Source organism: Ambystoma mexicanum, chromosome 3q, assembly GCF_040938575.1.
Source record: "Ambystoma mexicanum isolate Mex_15411 chromosome 3q, UKY_AmexF1_1, whole genome shotgun sequence".
Lineage (NCBI taxonomy): Eukaryota > Metazoa > Chordata > Amphibia > Caudata > Ambystomatidae > Ambystoma > Ambystoma mexicanum.
This window is the reverse complement of record NC_090926.1, coordinates 544,153,439-544,173,885: the sequence shown is the minus strand read 5'-3', so window position 1 is coordinate 544,173,885 and position 20,447 is coordinate 544,153,439. Positions and strand designations below refer to the sequence as shown.

The 20,447-nt window shown below is 44.6% G+C and overlaps 1 protein-coding gene across 2 annotated transcripts in view; it reads right to left on the bottom strand.

The window, feature by feature from the left end:
* Positions 1–20,447, bottom strand: part of DOCK2 (dedicator of cytokinesis 2) — a 2,833,934-nt gene that overhangs the window by 2,018,692 nt on the left and 794,795 nt on the right. For both annotated transcript variants that reach the window (XM_069654309.1, XM_069654310.1), the window contains exons 17-19: positions 17,870–17,973; positions 11,059–11,242; positions 10,868–10,965 (exon numbers count right to left, since the gene is read on the bottom strand). In XM_069654309.1, coding sequence (XP_069510410.1) covers positions 10,868–10,965; positions 11,059–11,242; positions 17,870–17,973 — 386 coding nt within the window. The remainder of the gene's footprint in view (positions 1–10,867; positions 10,966–11,058; positions 11,243–17,869; positions 17,974–20,447) is intronic.

Genomic DNA, 20,447 nt, shown 5'->3' with positions numbered 1-20,447 from the left:
TGACCCCATGTAGCCAGTTGGCAAGATCTCAGAGGGACGCGATAGCTCGAAGAGAGGCGCAAAGACAAAGCATGACAAGATGATCAATTCCTTAATTTTCTGTAGTGTGAACATGTCCACAGTGGCACATGATCATGATCATTACAAACTAATTATACAGCACATTCAAACTGCATATATGGGTATGCTACCCAAGCAACTGCATCATTTCTACATTACACATATCTTTGATATCCTAGCCCAGAGCTGCCGTCATGTGAAAAGTGGTGAGCCTTGGAAGAATGTGTTGCATTTTCCACGTTGAACTGTAAACATTCCACTGCAAAATGTGTCAGGCAAATATGCAAGAACCTTCGCTCGGGTGCGATGAGATGTATTTTAATGAGTACGTCTGAACGTCTGGGCTAAATTTCACCTTTTTTCCTCCACAAAAGGAGAAACAGTCATCCCAAAAAGTCATACTCGGTAGTCATTTTTACACAGACTAATTAGGATTTGCGCGGTGTCTATGAGACTGCGTGCTGCTATAATTTTGGAATATGCAGCACCTTGTCAAAGTGAAAGTGTTATAAAATGCTAGTACGAAGAATTACAAGGCTGACTTCTAATTTAAGAATGAGTCATTGGCAAAACAGCAGAACGACGTGACATTTAAAAATGGCACAACATTAGAAGTGAAAGAACTGTCAAATTCTGTTACTGCACAATTGTTTTTGTTCTATTCTCTGAATAGCGGTGTGCGTGGCAATTTGTGTTTCTTATGTACTGTTATGGAGCGAGCAGGGTCAGCAAATGAGCCCAACCTTCTTAAGGGGTAAAAAAGGATGGTTGTGGGTATGTGCAGAGTTACAGTGGGCGAGTAATCATAGCAATGTAAATAAAATACAGCACAACTTGCAAGAGGCCTCCCTCCGCCTCTAAAATACTTGGGTCCTAAATCCTTCCGTTTCTTCTATGGAAACGGCCCTATTGACGGAGAATAAAAAGAGCAACGTAAAGTCTTAAGGTTGTATTAAGTGTCACCACACCTCTTTTTTTAACACTTGGTTGTGAGGGATTCAGGGAGTCTTCAGTTTAATTCTCTTCCTGGCTTTGAGAGATCCAGTCCACAAAGGATCAGGTAGTGCCCGGTCATGTGCATGCATGCCAGGCACTATGGTTCTTGCCTCTATTGCACGTGGCCTACACCGAGCTTCCATGCCAGCTAACCTGTCTTGGAAAGGCACTCAGTACTTCCACTAGTTTAACAAGGTTTTTATCCAACTGTGCTCAACTGGCTTAACTCTCTTGCAACCTTCCTCTTGACTGCTCCTGGCACTGCCTTCCAACTCCTCCCCTGGGTTCTACCTCCTCGCTGGTACGCAACATTCTCATTCCTAAGGGTTTGTCAAGGCTTCCTCCTACCAACGTTTCTATCACTTTTAACTTTTCTCCCTTCCTCCACCATTATCCCACCCTCTTGTCTTCCTCCACTACCACCCTGTTGTTTTGTAAGCCATATTCTCTGAAATGGCTATTTGTTTCCTTTCCTATCTACCTCTCCCCTCTCTGGCACTTTCCACCACCTTCCTTCTCCACCACCTCTTTATTGCATCCTTCTGCTACGTCTCTTCAAATCTTCATCTTCTTTCTCATTGTTGTTTTTCCCCTCACTCTACCTTTCAAAAACTCCTTCTATCCTCGTCTCTTCTCTTTCTCCTTCCAAACTTGGCTTCACTTCCCCCAACCTTTCCTCATGCTCCTCTGGGCATCGTCCAACCCCTTGCAACCTCCTCCTCACTCAACCTCCCCCATTATGCCTTACTTTTCCTGCCGTTCTTTTCATTCATGCTTCCCAGGTTCCTCTCTTATGTACCCCAGGCCTCTTTCACTCCGCCTCCCACTTCTTCCTCACTCTTCCAGCATTTCTGGCCTTCTCTATCTTACTCTTACTCTACCCCCCCCATAAAGCCTCCCTCTGGGCTCTTTGCATGCTCCTCCAAACTCCTTGAATCTTCCCCTGCATACTTCTTCTAAACTCATGCAACCGCCTTCGAAACCCCTACAAACTCCTTATAAACTCCTCCACCCTCCTCATCCTCTTCCTTCCCTCCAGTTCGCCCATCATTCCTCCTCCAACTCTTTTCCAAATTCTTCCTTCTTCAAATCGTCTTCCATCCACTTCCTTTTGCCACACTTTGACTACACTTTTCTTGCAGCAGCTCCACACACCCAGCTCTGAAAACGTGCTATTCTTATACAGGAGTGACCCCACCACAAAGGTCCGGCCCCGCACAAACACTCTCAGAGGTTCACCATTGACAGTGTTCAGGAATGAGTGCAGACCTATTTGTCTACTGCTTTCATGGGTTACTTTTTTCGTGTGTTCACAGTATGCATGAAAATGGATCAAGTGAATATATGGATTGTCTCCATCTTGGCTGTTTAACTTTGACTGTGAAGGCTTGCAGTGGACATATGTTGTCTGAAAGCAGGCAAGCGCTCACTCTGCTGTGAGTGGGAACGTATAGGCTCAAGTGCTGCTGTGTCCATGAACTTGTTCTCTTGCTGCTATCCTTTCTGCTGGTTGGCCTGCACTCATGGGGTGTGAGTATTCACTGAATAGGACCACAGTCCCACATGAGCAGGGTCCTTCCTCTGCTTGCATCTCCTTCAGTTCTTCAAATATTCCTGAGTTTTTAGGTCATGCTTGTCCTGCCTTTATGGTCCATATACTAGTGTGAGCTGGTGTTTCAGTTAGTCAAGGAGGCCAAGGTGTGATGGTCCCCTGAGAGGACTCAGGCATACATGTTTATGTTTATGTTTATTACTTGATAATGCGCACAAAACCCAGGGGTAGCCGGGTGCAGCAGGTACAAGGTTACTTGAGCTTAGGTTACATGCAGAGGATAAAAAGCATAACAATACAGTGCATACATGTCAATACAAACAGTTGAAAATGAAAGACTAACATGTTACAGTATTGAAGGTGTATACAAAAGGTGAATGGGTAAAAGCAGAATAGTCATGGACTGGTTTCAGGGGTATCATGGCCGTAAGTGCTGCACGAATTAGTTGTCGTTGGACCAGAGCCAGTTTTTTACCTTACATCTGAAGTTGGTGTAGGGTAGGTTGGCCCTTAATGCAGTAGGCAATGCGTTCCATGCCTGGGCAGCTCTGACAGGGAGGCTAGCTCCACCTGCTTTGTATCGTCTGAATCTGGAGGTTTCAAGCAGGAAGTGGTTGGTTGTTCGAGAATACGCAGAGGATTCCCCACATACCTCCCCTGGGCTCCATTTCCCACAGCAGATGGAGCCATCTGGCCCACGTATCCTCCCCATAGCTCATGCCCAGAGCTCAGCAGGAGACCTGTCATATGACCCTCCTTTCCATTGAGCCCTTCTTTAGGGATGTTGGGGACCGGAATTAGGGAGAATGGGCTAGTTTGCAGTCTCCCTGTCATACTCAACGTCCTGGGTGAAATTGCATACCAGGAAATAGCTGAATGCTCTAGGATGCCGGATCCAGTCTGCCTGGTGTCTGGTTGGATGTGTGAGGCAAGAGAGCTGACATGACAACTCCCCTGAGATGAGACAAGGTGATGCCAAGCCCACTTCCCACCCACGGCCGACTTCCCTGTATTAGAGTGACGAGGGGACAGTAGAAGCACTGACCAGCGAAGCCAAGATGTGCTGGAAGCAGGCAGGCAGGACCGTCCGGTAGAAGATGAAGATCCAGGCAGGCTCACAGGAGATAGGGTAGGCTGGAGACAACAGGGCCAGCAGAAGTTCAGAGGAAGGTCATTGGAGGTGCAGAGACCTGCACAGGACCAAACAAGGGGGAACCGCCAGAAGAGGTAAAAGGACAGGAGGGAGAAGTGTCCAAGAAGGGGCAAAGACTCAGGGACCAGGGAAGACCAGAGGGCAAAACCATAGGAAAAGAGACATAAACTAGCATGGGCAGAACCCAAGGGGCCGCAAGGGCCAAGCAAGAACACAGACAGCAGTCAGGGAAAAGGACCTTGAATCTGGAGCGTTAAAACGCACCTGTGCATGTCCTTAGAGAGAATATATAGTGCCTGATGTTGGGAGCGAGGCTGAGGAAACAAGAAGGGTTACTGTTGCAACCAGAGATATGATATGATATGATATGGCATTTGTAACGCGCCTATACACAAATGTTTCAAGGCGCGACGAGGCAGGGAGGGGGGAACAGGTGGAAGAAACACAACGATCCTACTAGGCCAGGTGTCATTCAGATCGCGCAAGTGCAGGGGTAGGGGGAAGGGAAGAAGTGCAAGGGGGGAGAGGGGAGGTGCAAGGGGGGCGAGGGGGAAGTGCAGTACAAGGTAAGTAGAATAAAATAAATAATAAATGAATAAATAAGGAGGGCCAGCTGGTGGCAAGTGCAAGGTAAGTGCAGTAAGTGCTGGGAAGGGGGGGCTGGAGGGATACAGAGACAGTCCCGCAGTGCAGGGGTTGCCAGGGAGGCAGTGCAAGTGGAGAGTGGCTGGGCCCAGGGTCGGGGAGAGTGGCCCAGTTGCAGATTCAGTGCAGTTTCAGCGAAGAATTAGCAGGGGAGAGGGAGAGAGAAAGCAGAAACAAAGAGGAAGGTTTTGAGGTGCTTCCTGAACCGGAGATGCTTCTCCTCAAGTTTCAGGGAGGCAGGAAGGCTGTTCCAGAGGGAGGCCCCTGCCGCAGAGAGAGATCTACCCCCAGCACGTTGCTTCGAGAAGCGGCTGACCCTGAGGGAGTTGGAGACGGATGAGCGAAGGGATCGGGAAGGAAGATATTTAGGAAGAGAGAGTTGAAGGTATTTAGGCCCCAGGCCCCAGAAGGCCTTGTGGACAATGCAGAGGGTTTTGAACTTCATCCTCACAGCCACTGGGAGCCAGTGTAGAGATTTCAGTCCTGGAGAGATACGGTCCCTGGGCTTGAGGCCAAGGACAAGTCTCGCAGTTCTGTTCTGGATGAGTTGCAGAGGGCGGATAGTGGAGGCAGGCAGATTAAGATAGAGGCTGTTACAGTAGTCCAGCTTCGAGAGAACCAGGGCTCGGGAGACAGTGAGCTTCTGGGGGAAGGAGAGGAAGGGAAGAATACCTCTGATACCCTCCACAGTGCACGTGCATGGAAACTGGCAACAGACACATGCGCACTGTATTCATCATGGAAGCACCCACTGGGGATCGAGCACGGCTGGCATCTCGTCCATGAACAGCGAATGCTCACGCTCTCCTCTGCCCCTGCTTCCATCACCACCTGGGATACAGACGCCAGGATGGGCTTCATCCACCAGGTATGGACGGGTGCATGGGTCAGCGGGGAGCGCGGCGTGTGACACTCTCTTGGTTTCATTTTCTACCAGAATCTCAGAGAGTCTGAGCTTTCCAGGTCATTGTCCCTATGCAAAGACCTTTAACTGGGATCTGGACTTGATCTCTAAGGGAAAGGCTAGCACAACAAAAATGACTGGCTCCGTAATAGATTTGGCCAGACTGGGTCTTATTACCGCCATAGGTTTAAATCTGGATTTCAAGTGAGCCACGAAACTACAATGAGCTACGTTTTTTTGTATTGAAGCTCTCAATCCCATTCTGATATCATACATAGTAAGGTCACACATAGAAACAGTGGAGTAAAGAGTCAAGGTTTAAACTGCCTTTATTAGAGCACATTGGGTATGGGATATGGTTTGGATATAAACCTATAGAAACTAAGGAAAAACAGTGCCAAGGATGGGATAAAAAAGTGTTTCGCACCTTATAACCTGGAGCGCTCTCCACATAAAGTCTCAAGCATATTCTTATAAGTCTTAGTCCCTCCCCAGATGCGCTAATCTAAGTACACGAATGAAGGCCAGCAGAAATGTCATAATCTATTCCTAACAAGTCCTTTAGCCTCCTGGCTAACCTAACTATTTAAATAAACGTTACACGTTCTGGCCATCAGGGGGCTACTAATGTTCAGCTCTATTCTGTAACAAAATCTTAAGGTGCACTTCTTGGAAGTCCCTTCCGATGGTATTCACAATTCTGGTTTCTCAAAAGCTGCTGCTTAGCTGGTACAACTTCCTCTTTTAACCCTATCCATGGATTTTGGCTTGCACTTGGATTCACACTTTCACAATTCTGTCCCGCCTTCTGAGGCCCTCCTGTTAACAGTTTTGACAATTTAGGGTCCTCTGTGTCTACAACAATTTCTCCCAACAATCTCCATCCATAATTCTTTCCACAATCTCCTCAGACCTCTTCCATTCCTTAGATCAGTACGAAGTAGAAGGGGTTCTCCCTATGCAAGAGGTTTGGGGTATAAAACATGAGGCTCTTGTGTTTCGGTGTGTTTTTGTGTTCTCGTCCTCTCTCCCTCTCCCTCTCTTTCTTTCTATCTCTCTCTCTCTCTCACTCTTTCTTAGTCTCCTTCCAGCACCTTCCTCTTGCTCCCTCCCTGCCTTCCTCCCACCCAGGTAGCATCAGTTCTTAGCTTTTTTTTCCAAGCCTTTTGTTCACAGTGTCTACATTGTTTAGAACCGCCATGGCCTAGAATTCAACTCAAATGTTTTGCTCAACAATTCTCTTCAGTCAATGTTTTGGTAGCTCACTTTGGCTACTCTCGCAATGATGTGGCTCAACAGCTTCTACCTTCTGCACAGAGCATTGCTGGTAGAAAGCCTCAGGCTCTCCCATTTCCGAAACTAACGTTAATTGTGGGCCATTGTCAAAATGGACGCCTGACCTTGGAGCTCCATCCATTGACAGCCCTGGCTTCCCCGTACCTAGATCCCATCAGTCACCCTAAAATGAAGATCCAGTGATGCGGTCCGGAGAAGCACTGGACTGGAACTGCAATCTGGAGTTGCATTAAATGAGAGAGAGCATTCAAAAAGGAGGAAAATAAAGGTGCAGATGCTGTGGAATGTAATAATACATGGCGGACACAATGAGGCGAGAAGGCGCCAGTGGCTGAGTTCACGTAATGTCTCCTCAAAAACATACACTGGAAAAGAATTGGATGAAGATGGAGGTGGCAAGACGTACTAAAGTTACTTGAAGAGGATTCACATTTGAAGTCATTAGTGAAGCCTAACGAGCCTAGATGGGCAGCAGTGTGAGCTGAGAAAAATAGCAGCCCAGACAAAGGTGTGGGCAACCCAGGAAGTGAACAATGCACTGAAGCAGGTCAAGGGGCACAGCGAGTAGAGCGTTCGCTTTGACATCCGTGCAGAGCCTGCTAACGCAGGTTCCAATCCCGGCAGGGCCAAACTCTGCCTTTCATCCTTCTGAGGTCGATAAATGAGCACCACACACCGTGGGTAATAATAAGCAGCGCTCAGATACCTGAGGGTTCGTAGCGCTATATAAATGCCAAATTATTATTATTATTAAGTGCTCAGCTCCCTCTGCCCCCAAAGCCTTGAGGCGGAGGCACAGCCTTAATAAGGAGGAGAAGCCACAGAAGTAATGGCCATGAAATCTGAAATGCACAAATTCACAAACAGGTAGAAGACAAAGAGAGAATAAGCAAAGTAGAGAAAAAGCAGAAAAGGCATCTGACCTTTGAACCAAGCTGGATGAACTGAAAATAGCAGGTCATGTATTAGAGGACTGAAGTAGAAGGTGCAATATACCCCTCTTTCTACTACTGGAAAACATTGAAGGAGCGAACGCAGTCACCTTTTTGGAGAAATGCTTCCCTGATCCCTGAAGATTAACTTTGTGCACCAGCATTGCAGCAACCTTCTCAAAGGAAACAATGCACACCAGGAAAAGATTCTTAGCAATGAGACCGATGCTTCGAAAATGGTACGTTGCCGATGGTGTCCGGTCATCATTTCGAATTCAAAAGGATCGAATGCAATATATTCGAATCAAAAGGACCGAAAAAAAAAGACTGAATGCCTTTTGTTTTTATGTTTATTTTATTTTTTTGGTTTTGGTATAGGTAAAATGTGTGTTTTTTGGCCAAACAACAGGGGTTTTGGGGGACCCCCCGCTCCCCTGCACCCCTCCAAAAAAAAAAGTGCATACGATTTTTTTTCCAGGTCCTTTTGTTTCGAAAGTGTTGCATTTCGAAACTTTGTATTCGAATCTTTAACTTTAAACCACGTCCGATATGGTCTACTAGACACAGCCAGGATGCTAATCACGAAGCAACAGCAGACAATTGAATTCACAGATCAGGTGGAACTTTAGGAGTTTTTACTAGAATTAGACACACATGTTTTGGCGGTCACAGCACAGAATGGAGAGGGAGGTGGGGAAAACGAGCAATTAGAGGACCTGAAACTAAACTGGAAAAGAGTTAGAGGATATGGCAGGCCTCAAACAACTGGACGGAGGTTGATACCAGAGAAGTCAATCGAGGGGCATAACATGCACAGAAAAAGAGAAACACAGGGTATCCTAGGGCATGTGGTCCTCTGGAGGCGTTGTACCATCTGAGGCAGAGTGCATTCATAGAAATTCACCAGTGGTGGCTACTTCTGTAAGTGGAGGCATGTATTTCTTGACATAGAGTCCCATATGTAGTGTGATAGGCATATTAATTGAACACAGTGGAGTGTCCTTGTGACATGTAGTCCTTTTGAGGCATCTGTATGGAGGGGGGACGGCTAGTTTGTTTATGGGACACATGGGAAAGCATTTTTATTTAGATAGTCACGGTGAATGTTTGCATTCTGAGAGGCACATTTTTAAGAGGGCATAACATAAGAAACATGCGTAAAAATCTTGCATAAGGCTTGTATGCATGTTTCTTACGTCATGGCCCATTTCCTGCAGTTGTATGGCAGAGAGGAGAGGAGGGGCGGAACACAATTTGCTATTCTGCCTCTCCCCTCCTCTTTGCCATACAAATGCTCTCCGCATTTGTGCCCGCATGGATTTTCATGCCGGCGCAAATGCTGTGGATCCTTCCCAGGTCGGCCGGCTTAATGCACCAGCAAAAAGCATGCAGACGCAATAGGGATCCATTGCCCGCCATGCGTACATTTCAGGCAGCATTTACTCAATTTGCATGACGGAGTGCAATAGTGTAGAGCACGTATGCCGCCTTTTGCCATGCACTCTGCACCCTGCCATTGAAATGGTCAGAATTCTGCGATGGGGACTCGGCTACGTGTCCGTCTACACATAACAGGTCCCCACCGCCGAATTACAGTTTACTAAAATGAGCTCCATAATATCATGTAGTCATGTGCACTATGAGTGGATCATTCTGAGTCCTGTGAGGGCGGCGAATTTAGGGACATATTGTGCATGATGTGGGCCTCTCTACTGAGCAAGACAATTCATCCTTGGATAGCCAACTCTTGGCTATGTTACTTCTGACAAACAGCGTGGCAGACCCCATTTTGCATATCTGGGACAGTACGGGGGGCGCCTATAAATGCTTTGTGAAATATTTTGGTCAACACGTTAATAAGGAACTACCGAGCACTTCTTGAGTCTAGCATGCATCCATGTCTCACTCATTTTCTCAAGCACCTCTCCTTTAAGTATAGGAAAATCTGCTATCACAGGAAAAGGTTCATCTTTCCTTTTCTTTCCTCATGACGATTTCTTTCGACATCACACATTACACTCACACATACACATAAGGATACCGCCTCCTTCGCGGGCCCCGTCATGCTCATCCATGGTGAGCAAATGTATCATTATCTTTTTATTCCTGGCCTTATTGTCTTGTTTATCCTTAGGGCTCTTCCACCAGACCATGGTCTGTGTATCTTTTTCTGAAAAGTTTCGGCACCATAAGACCACTTTAATGGCGATTGCTGTGGTATTAATTCCACTTAACATCACATACCATTATGTAGCCCTTGCGGGCCTGCATACTCTGGCCTGCACTTGGGGTACCTATGCATATAACGGCAACACCTATCAGGCAATGGGGCAATATGTACCTTGTGAGGTGTACGTGTATATGAAGGCAATACCAGGCACACGAGGTTGGACACGCACATGAACTACAATCTTGATCCTTTAGATTATACTCGAATTTATACAAGTCTATGGGCCTCATTCTGGGTTGGGCCGCAAGGGTTAATGGTCGCCGGTAAGGAGACCGGTGCAGTTAAACCCTTACCGCCCAATTCCGAGGTCCCTTAGCGCGACCCGCAAAGGCTGTGTGGTCTGACCACACGTCCTTAGCGGGTCCCTCTAAGGGACCAGGGCGCTAATCACGGGCCCGTAATTTACGGGCCCGTGATTAGCGCCTTCCCATTCCCATTGAGCCCTATGAGGTTGGAATGTCCCGGTAAGTCCCCATTCACCCAGACCGGACACGGACCCGGGTTTGCAGGCAGCCATGGCACAAATAGCGCCATGGCTACCTCCAAACTCGGAATGAGGCCCAATCTCTAGTGTAGGTACCATGCCCAAAGCAGAGGGCCTGTTAAAATATCTTCAATAAAATAGGCCAGATAACATAGTAAAGAAGGACGTCCCTCTACAGGAGCTGCTTTTATCCTGGTGGTATCCACAGTGGCTTATTAATATGCAGAAGATGGATGCATGTCTGTTGCTCGCTTGTTAATTAAAACGTACAGCTCCCTGTGGATAGTACAATTATGGCTCATCTCAAACAATGTGAACTTCAAGCACAGATGCACACAAAATGTAGAGCCATGTACTACCTCTTCAAACGTTTTTGAAATTTGGAATTTTAATGCGTGTCTGTGAGATTGTAAAGTTGTATTTTACTTGAATAACTGCCTCAAGGTAAAGAGAATTGAAAGGGACATGTGCTCCAGCTGTCGTGGGAAATGGAAGTAAATCTTAAAAAGTCTCTCGTGTTCACGCGTGTTTACAGTCCAGTGGTGCATGCACACATTTAATTTGCAAATTTCAGGAGATGCCCTGACTACAAAATAAGAATCAAACAAGGCAAACCTTCACAACTTCCTCCCCATCCACAATCTTCAGCTTTTCCAAGTTCTCCTGCAAGAGTTCTGGCTTCATGCGCCACTTCAGAAGGCCCAGCAATCCCACTGAAAGAGGGCAGAGGAACCAGAGAAATATTTACATCTTAAATAATGCAGCGAGCGTTCAAAGAGCCAAAGGGCAAACCTACTACCACATACCATTTTGAGTTAATTTAGTGGAACACACCAGCGTTGAAATGGCAAAAGCATCTCGGAAGCTTATAGACAGACCCCCAGAACTCCGGGCACTCCTGCTTAAAGTAGACCCCTTATTATCCAGTTTTTGATGAGTGGAAGGGAAATTGAAGTACGCATAAGAGTCCTCCATTTTCTTGCTGTCGCCCTGTAAAATTACATCATATTTAAAAGATAAATGTATATTAAAAATGGAGGTGCAAGAAACGGTTCAAAGATAAATACATTGTAATCATATAACGGTAGATTGTGATTGAGTGCTGTACCGAAATTATGCTTTCTTAGACCAAACTAACCTCTAAAACATAACTGTGTTCTGCATAGACATATCCTAACACTTAGGCCTCATGCAAAGCAATTGTCACAACTTAGAAAGCATACCATTGCGTGTGATGTGGCAAAAGGATACACTACAGTTGCGGTATTAAGCTGAAACATGGAAGTCATGGGGGAAGACCACTCACCTGATTACTTGACCCACTGGATCCTCATTATCTACTTTCCAGATGCAGGGGATAAAACATGTAGGAAGGGTTTCCGAGTGTTTCTCCCACATCCCTTGATTCTCTCGAGGGAAAAGTCTATCAACAGTGTCTTGCCAACAGGAAAGAAGACCTAGATGGCAGACCCTGTTCACCATGCAATAACGACTGTCCCGGTGACAGCCGAACTGCACCATGAATATGTGCTCTGACCGGGGAAATTCTGTGCCAGTACAGATCTGATGAATCCTTCTAGGAAACCCGTTTGTGAGGCCACATTTGACCTCCCAAATCGTTGTCTATGGTCATTGTGGTATAGAGAAACACAGAATCTCACCAGCTGTAGCAGAGTTTAAAGGAAAGTCGCCCAGACAGAAAACACGTATTTTCAGCGTTAGTGCAAGAAGATCTCTAAGGGGCTTTTTCCGAGTGTCTCGAAATGTGTGTACAATGTCTCCTTACTTTTGCAGAGAATCCTTGATCCTTCTCAGTCACGTGTGGAGATGGATCAGAATGGGCCAGATCAAAGGCAAAGCTACTAATGGACACTTCCTTTTGGAGCCTTTTTGAAGGAACACACATGTGCAAAACGTCCAGCTTCTGGGTGTTGGGGGATGAGCTAAAAAATCACCAGTCATTACAGACTGACCATTCTGGCCATGCAATAGAAGACATTGAGGGTCATTACGAGTTTGGAGGTAGCCATGGTGCTATTAGCGCCATGGCTGCTTCCAAACTCGTGTCCTTGTTCCTTGAATGGGGATTTACTGAGTCATTCCAACCTTGGAGGACCCGGTAAGTCCCCATTCAAAATACCCATCCCCATTCCCATTCGAGCCCCATAGGGCTGAATGGGAATGGGGAGGGAGCTAATGACTGGCCTGTTAATAATGGGCCCGTTATTAGCTCCCTGGTCCTTTAGCGGCTCCCGCTAAGGGACTTCGTAATGCGGCGGTAAGGGTTTAACGGCACCGGCATCCTTACCGGCACAGTTAACCCCTTACCACTGCACTCGTAATGACCCCCATTGCTGTGAAAGACACCAGCACACATTTCGGATTTAAAGAAATGTCCAGAGTTAGAATAAGGGGTATGGTAATGTTTGTATTGTTTGTGTTTTACTGTACATACATTTCTTTCCGTATTTTGGAGCAGTGACTCCTGGGGCAAACAATCCACATGCTATCTATAATAATTTAAGCTTTACAGAACCAGTCCAAGGGCCCTCTGGGGAGCTATGGACCCTGAAGTCCGAGTTAAAGGTGCATTTGATAAGGTTGCGGGCCCATAATATTTAATTCAGTCTTGAAAGTATGAAGTATATATCAGTTATTAGGTTTACTGGCAATTTCCTGTGACCGCCCAGCCGGATCTGCATGCTATTTATGAACCATTTTATGGGCTACACTTAAGCGATAAACCTGTGCTTCACTCGGGCTTCTAACTCGGCCAAGGCATTACCTGCCCCAGTAAAGCCCACACCCAGAGATGTTTATTGCTATTAACATCCAGCACATTGTACCAGGATGCAAGTTAAGAAACAGTGTGTTTGCAGTTTCTCAACTTGAAAAAAAAAACTACAATGCAAAATGGCTACTATGGATTAGGGAGAAAGGAACTGTCTCTTCTCCATTTCCATGGCAGACATTGCCACGACAGAGATACGCTGGGAGCACCAAATGTTCCCGTCACCGGTGAGGGACAAAGGATGCAAGGTACGTGGGTATGTGGTGGGGATGGGTGGGGGATGTGTAAATTGGGGTTGGCATTGGAGGGGTGTAGGGGAAAGGGAAAGTGGGAGGCACACTTACCATACTCCTAGCAGGCAAGATGTCGGCCTACCGCTTCCCAGGAGGTTTGGAGCAGGGGTTTTATCATGTGGTAAAACCCCCATTCTGAGCCTCCTGATTGGCTGGGAGGCAACCACACCAATCTCACCAACCCCACCAGGTATTAATTAGGCAATAAACCCTGATTGGTGAGGGCTTTACCGGGTCAGGTAATGCGGGTCCAGTTAGAAGCCAGAGTGAATGAATGGTTTTAACGTTAGCCCAGGCATTAGCTACACTGGTAATGCCCCCCCGGCCCGGAAAGGATTATTACTTTTAACATCTCAACATCTTTACTGGAATGTTAATAATTTTCTTTTTAAGTTGAGAAATGGCACAGTTGATGTTTCTTAACTTAAAAACACTACAGAGATATCCACCATGAATTAGGGAGAACAGAATTACATGTAGTCCCTTCTCCCTTTCCATGGTGGCCATTGCTGCGACTGAGTGTTCCCAGCACCGGCAAGGAACAAAGGAGTGCAATGTAAGCGGGGCAGGGGTGGATGAGGTATTTTGAAATTAGGGTTGTGGTGGGGGAAGGAGGGAAAGCGCGGGGCATGTGGCATACTTACCTAAATCCCAGCAGGGAAGATGGTGTTCTCCTGCTTCTGAGGAGGCTCGGAAAAGGGGCTTTGCCATGTGGTAAATACCCCATTTCGAGCATCCTGATTGGCTGAGAGGACTCCAACTCCCCCCCTCGGCAACTAAAAAGCTAAAATAGTTGTGGCTGGGTGGTGGTGAAGAAGATAAAATCGTGGAAAAGTGTTGGGCTCTCAGTTCACTTCTAATGTGTGTTTAGATTATGGCTATCACCCCCTTGTCGGGGTGTGCACAGGTCTTGAAATGGCATGACAACTTAAAGCCTAGGCAGTCGCCAGGGAAGTGAGGGCCTCTCTGAGGGCTCATGACCATTACCAACCCTGCACACCAGGGCTTCGTCCAGGCTGAAAATAGTTGTATTTATTTATTTTATTACGAGAACGGGCCTCTGGCAAATTTCGCAAGCCCAATCTGCCAAAATATAAAAAACAAATTTGCCAGGCTAGGTCCCTTTTCTATTTCTTTGACGGCTGCCGCAACAGGAAGGAGTGCATAGCCAGTGTGGAAGATGACGTGCGGGTACTGGTGGATGTGCTAACCATGCTACCTATTTTTCTTATCACGCTCTCTATGATAACTGCATTAACTCTGCTAAATGCACTTATTTCTCTGATTTTCTCTGATCTACTCACCCTCTGCATCTTTTTCAAACTCTAACTCGGCTTCTTTCTATTACCACATCTGAGCCTTCTATTAATTCATCTTTATCAGCATCTGATTTTGCCAATTCTTTCTCTTCTAAAGTTCACTCCTTACACCAGGACATTCTATCGTCACCCTCATATAGCTCTCTTATAAGTCTTCTCCTTTACCCTTTCCTACTCCTTGGAATAATGTTTCTAACTTTGTTCCTGTCTCTGATTCTGAGGTGGCTCTTGTTTTGCCCAAGGTTCACCTCACTGCTGCCCCCCTGACTCCATTCCTTCTTTACTCATTCCTAAAATCTATCCACTTTTGGTACCCTTTCTTGCCTCTTTCTTTAACATTTGCCTCTCCACTTCTGCTTTTCCCTCTGCTTTTAAACATGCAACTATTATTCCTATCCTAAAGAATCCTATAGCTAATCCCCCTTGCGTTTCAAACTTCCGTCCTATATCTCTCTGACCTTTTTTATCTAAGTGTCTTAAGCGTCTTGTTTTCTCACAAATGTCAACGTTTGTGTCTGGTCTATCTCTTCTATCCCTTACTCAGTCTGGCTTTCATCCCCGTCACTCCACTGAAACAGCCTTGACTTGTGTCCTTACCTCTCTTCTTACAGCTCGTTATTCTAAACACTCCTCTGTTCTCATTCTTCTTAACCTGTCTGCTGCCTTTGACACTGTGGATCACTCTTTGCTTCTGGATTCTCTCTCTTCCTTTAGCCTTCGTGGTTCTGTTCTATCATGGTTTTCATCTTACTTATCCAACCATACTTTTTCTGTCTTCTGGGGTAGTAACACTTCTCCATCTTTTCCCTTTGATCATGGTGTTCCTCAAGGGTCAGTCCTTGGTGCTTTTCTATTCTCCTGATATACCTCTTTCCTTAGCCCTATAATTTCTTCCTTTAGACTATCTCACCTTCCCATGCTGATGATACTCAGCTCTTCCTATCCTTTTCAGCGTTTACGCCCGATATTCATCATACTCTCTCAACTTGTCTTGCTGGCATTAAATCCTGGATGACCTCCCATTTCCTTACTTTAAATGCCTGAAACACTGAAGTCTTATTCTTTCCTGCTAACACTTTCTTGCCACAGTCTCCTCCCTCTTCTATTTCTTTTCCTCCCTTCAGTCTATCTATCTCTCCCACTGCACGTAATCTTGGTCTTTACTTTGATTCTAATCTTTCCTTTACCCATCATATCTCCCTTCCATCTCACGCCTGTCGATTTCATCCCTATAATATTCGCAGAGTCCGCCCTTTACTCACTTTTCACTCCACGAAACTATTTATCTCCTTGTTAATTTTCTCTTGACTATTTTATTGTTCTGTCACGTTCTTTGGTCTTCTCTTCTCACGTCTCGCTCCTCTTAAATCAATCTACCATTCTTCTATTCGCTCACTCTGTCTTCTTTCTTATTGGGACTCAATTTCTTCCTCCCTTGCCTCACTTGGCTGGCTGTCTTTCTATTCTCAGCAGAGACATAACTTTTTTTGCTTAGTTTTTAAATCTCTTTACGGACTTGCCTCTGACTATCTTGCATCTCACCTTATTCTCCCTCTCGTCCCTCTCGTTCTCTCTGTTCTTCTATTCTTTTTAGGCTGAATGTTCCCGTCCCTGTGTGCTTAATCCCACTTTCATTCTTTTCAGCTTCTTGCTCCACTTCATTGGAACATGCTCCCTTTGACTCTTCGTTCCATTACTTCTTACTCTCTGTTCCGTTCCTTTCTAAAAAGTCACCTGCTTCAGTCCTCTGGTTGATTGTTACCAGCAGTCTCTGAACGCTGATTTACACTACTGATGTTATGTACCGTTACTTTCTTATGTAAAGCGCTTTGGACAAAGGCGCTATATGAGGCACAATAAAAATACAAATACAAATAGAAATACAAAAATGTGGAGAGGGCCTGGGGTGATCATGGCTCTGTGTAGCTGTGAGGGTCAACCAGGGAATAGCAACACATGGGAAAGGGCCTCAGATGGCTGGGAAAATGTGGGCAGTACATTGTGTGTTTTTGCATGTGTTTCAAACCACCTAATTGGCTGAGCGCCCTTATCCAGATGCAAACAGTAGTTTTAGTGCTAATGGAGATTATTTGTTGAATGTTATTAAGGACACCTACTCAGATTTGTTTATTGCAGACAAAGTTGTGACCGTTTATTTTAGAGAAGAGGTCCATGAAGTACAATTGGATCCAGGCGATGAACAACTGAGCAGGTGATTAACACAGACCTCTGTGCACTGGTGCACAGACTCTTTAGCTGCTTACTAGTTGTTAACATGTGTGATTATTAGTAATAACTCTGCTGCATGAGTCATTCCTCTTTCTTGGTCTAGTTAGAGAATAGGATGACATCCTCTCTTGAACCATTGCTGGCAGTCCTATACATTATCTCATTTGCAGTGAGCCTGTTTTGTCACTTGTCATGTGCACTCACCTACACCTAAAAATGAAACTAGATCATAACAGGGATGTAGTGCTCCGTGTGTGCACTGAAAAGTACATAACACGATCCCTTGTTATTTGTGGCGTTCGCTAGAGGCTAATGCAAAATCAGCTATATCTGCTCTAACCTATTCTTGAAATATACACTTGGTATGGTCGGTCTGAACCTATTGTCATAGTGAGCTCCGTGTAATACCAAATGAGTTACATGCAGGCAGTACTTAGTTCAGCAACATCAACATATTCTAAGGTCTAGACATCCATATAATTTTAATTTTAAATGGTGCTAATCAAAAATGGATCCTAGTGTGACCAAAATGAGATAACACTTACTCCACCATTATTACACATCTACAATTACCTAACTAACATTTCTGTCATCAGCACTAAAAACATCTTCACTCATGTTGAGTATTTCTTCAACGTCTATATTTGACGTTTGTTTAAATGTAGCATTCACAGTGTTTAACCCCTTAAGTGCTAATGGCGAGTATGTTCATCCTGAATTCCCACAAGAAAACATTGTAGGGCCTGCCCTCTCCTGCAGGTAAATATATCATCTTTCATTAAAAACATTGTATTTCAAATTGAATTAATTAGAAAATTGATAGCAATTATATTCAAATTTAAGTATGCTTTTTTTATGCCCTAAGTTCAAGAAGTATTGTCGCAAATGAATGGCACCAGAAAAGGAAACATTTCTTGTTATAGTTGGTAAAGATGAAATACAGGGCATATGCAACTGAGAATGGTGTGAATGCAAATAGCATTACCTTGATTACTATTAAATCATGGCAGCCATCTTGTAGAGTTGTGCCGTCATCCTTCATGAGTTTCACGTACGCCATTGCAAAATTCCTCTCCGCTTTGTCTTTTGCTGAGTGATTTCAGGAAAACAACAATATTAAGAATTCACGTTTTAAAATTAAAAAATTGTTTGTATACGTAACAGCAGAAATTATTTAAGTTCATTGCAGAGGTACACAAATACTTAAAGAACGTACAAAACCGAAAATGTTAAACAAAACCACACTAATGTTCCGAACTGAAACACATTTTGGGAGAATAATTGATTATTTGTCATCTATGTACATGACACGCAAGGTTTCCTAGGAAAGGAAATGCAAGAATGTAAAAGTTCTACATGATCTTTCCGAGCTAATTTTCAACCAAACCTAGCAAAATTAAATTATGCATCATCATTGTTAATATAGGTAACACAGGTAAATTCTTTATGGGCAATGAGATATGCTGTAAAAAAAATCGAACTCCGAGGACATGTAGGGGTGGGGGCTGGGTAACTATAGTAAACCTGACATCAACATTGTCCTAGTGAACCTTCATTTGTAAAGTGAAGGGCATAATTCCAGGGACACATTATATTATGCATCAGAAGGCTTCCGTGACTGTCCTATCTTGACTGAAAACATACGTCTAAAGATAGCTTTCTTAGTATGTGTGTCCAGGTCTTATGCTGATCTCCACGTTTTTCCAGTAGTGAAACCCTAATCCATCTTGAAGGACTACTTATACTTCATAGTGTTTGCTTCCATATGGGCAGAGCTTACTGGGCAGAGCTTAACAACAGAAGGCATTCTTCAAGGCTACTCACTGATGGTCTGTAAAGAAATCTGTCTTGGTTTAGGGTTTGCTTGGTGTGAGCAGCTAAAGCATCTCTGAGGGTTCATATGGGCTTTATTTGTACATCCCACAGCATTCAGATCACACAAATTGTCCTCAAAATGGCATTGTCAGCTTATTTTGAAAGTAACCATCATATGTATTATGATTCAACCCTCCAAGAAAGCAATCATATGAGGATTAAGTCCTGTTGGTCGAACCCAGTTCAAAATGGAACACACAGAACAAATTAAGTTTTAGAATGTGGTTAGTAAAAGTGTGAACCAGAAAAACATAACTTTCCTTTTTCATTGTGACTTGTGTCAGGTTACATTTTGCATTTATATACTAGAGACAGCTGAATGGAATGTTCTGAACTTCGGGGTCTTGGTCATCTTAGCTTCTCAGAGTGTTTAATTTAACTGATGGCCACACAACAGACTTGTTAGCCTCTTAACACTCCCATTCTGATGTTTCTCATATAGCAAGGGCCCATCAGAAATTGGAAACACCTACGTTATGTAAGAGACTTTATCAGATTCTGGACTTTTCAATCAAGCATTAACTTAGAAGTCGTCAGTCTTTTGGTTTTGTCAGAGAAGTTACCGTCATCTTGTCGTCAGGCAAGCCTTTCCTCAGAGACTTTTTTTCCCTCTTCGTCAGGCTTGGGACTTGCGACTTTACCTGGCTCTTCGTGTAGTCAGGCAAGTCTTTCCTCAAAGACATAACAAGCCTCTTGGTTTTGTAATTGAAGCATCCGTAAGAGACATCAGAAATCTCTTGACTACAGAAAGGTTTCCAGAGGCAGAGTAGTCTGGCAACCTTACCTATGGGTGGATGGTCAGGCATCATTTCTCCTTTCAGCTGGGTGTTTGTAGTCTTGGGGTCTTGGTGAGGCTGTACTTTGGGGCTGTTTCCAGTGAATAATAGCTTTAATATGCTGGTCCTTGTTTTTCTATTTTGCCATCTGTCTCCCACTGAAATGGCTGCTGACCTTTAATTTAACAAGGATTTATTTTCAGACTATCGGTCTACATCTCTTTCCTAGCATTCCCTTGTCAAATGGAGGTGGAGTTGATGACCATGTAATGTCTGATGGGCATTTTGAGTTTCCATATCGATTCCATATCGATTGTTTGCAGCATGGTCATGGTGACCATGCTGCAAACAATCTAAACTGCAAACCATTTCCTCTAAAAGGGTGATTCGCTACACTATCCCACAAAAGCCTCTGACACACCACTTGATCACTAAAGGAACCATGAAATCCAAAATGTAAGCCTGCATTTTTCTGCTTGGATAGACGTCCATGCTCTACCTTACAACAAATGTGATGCAATGACAAACTGGTGAGAGTCCTTGCATTAGTGCATATCTGTCGGAAGAGAGACTAATGGAGCATAGTATGTCATCAATGAACACTTCCTACTGATGAGGTAATATGGCATCTGTTTGCCAAATAATGGAAGGGGAAACCATATCACCATTAAACACCTGATTTCTCTAGGAATAGTGTTTTAATAATGTAGTGGAATGGCCCTTTTTCTCCATCCCTTTCTTGAGATAACACAGATCTTAACCCCACCTATTTTAGGTAAGGAGTCACTCAATGCTCTATTATTTGGATGTATCCTAGAGTGCATGTCAACAGGGAAAAATACTTGGGAGCTTAGCATTGGGATAAATCATTGGTATTAACCAGCTAGGCCCAAAAAGCCTCTAGGTTCTGAC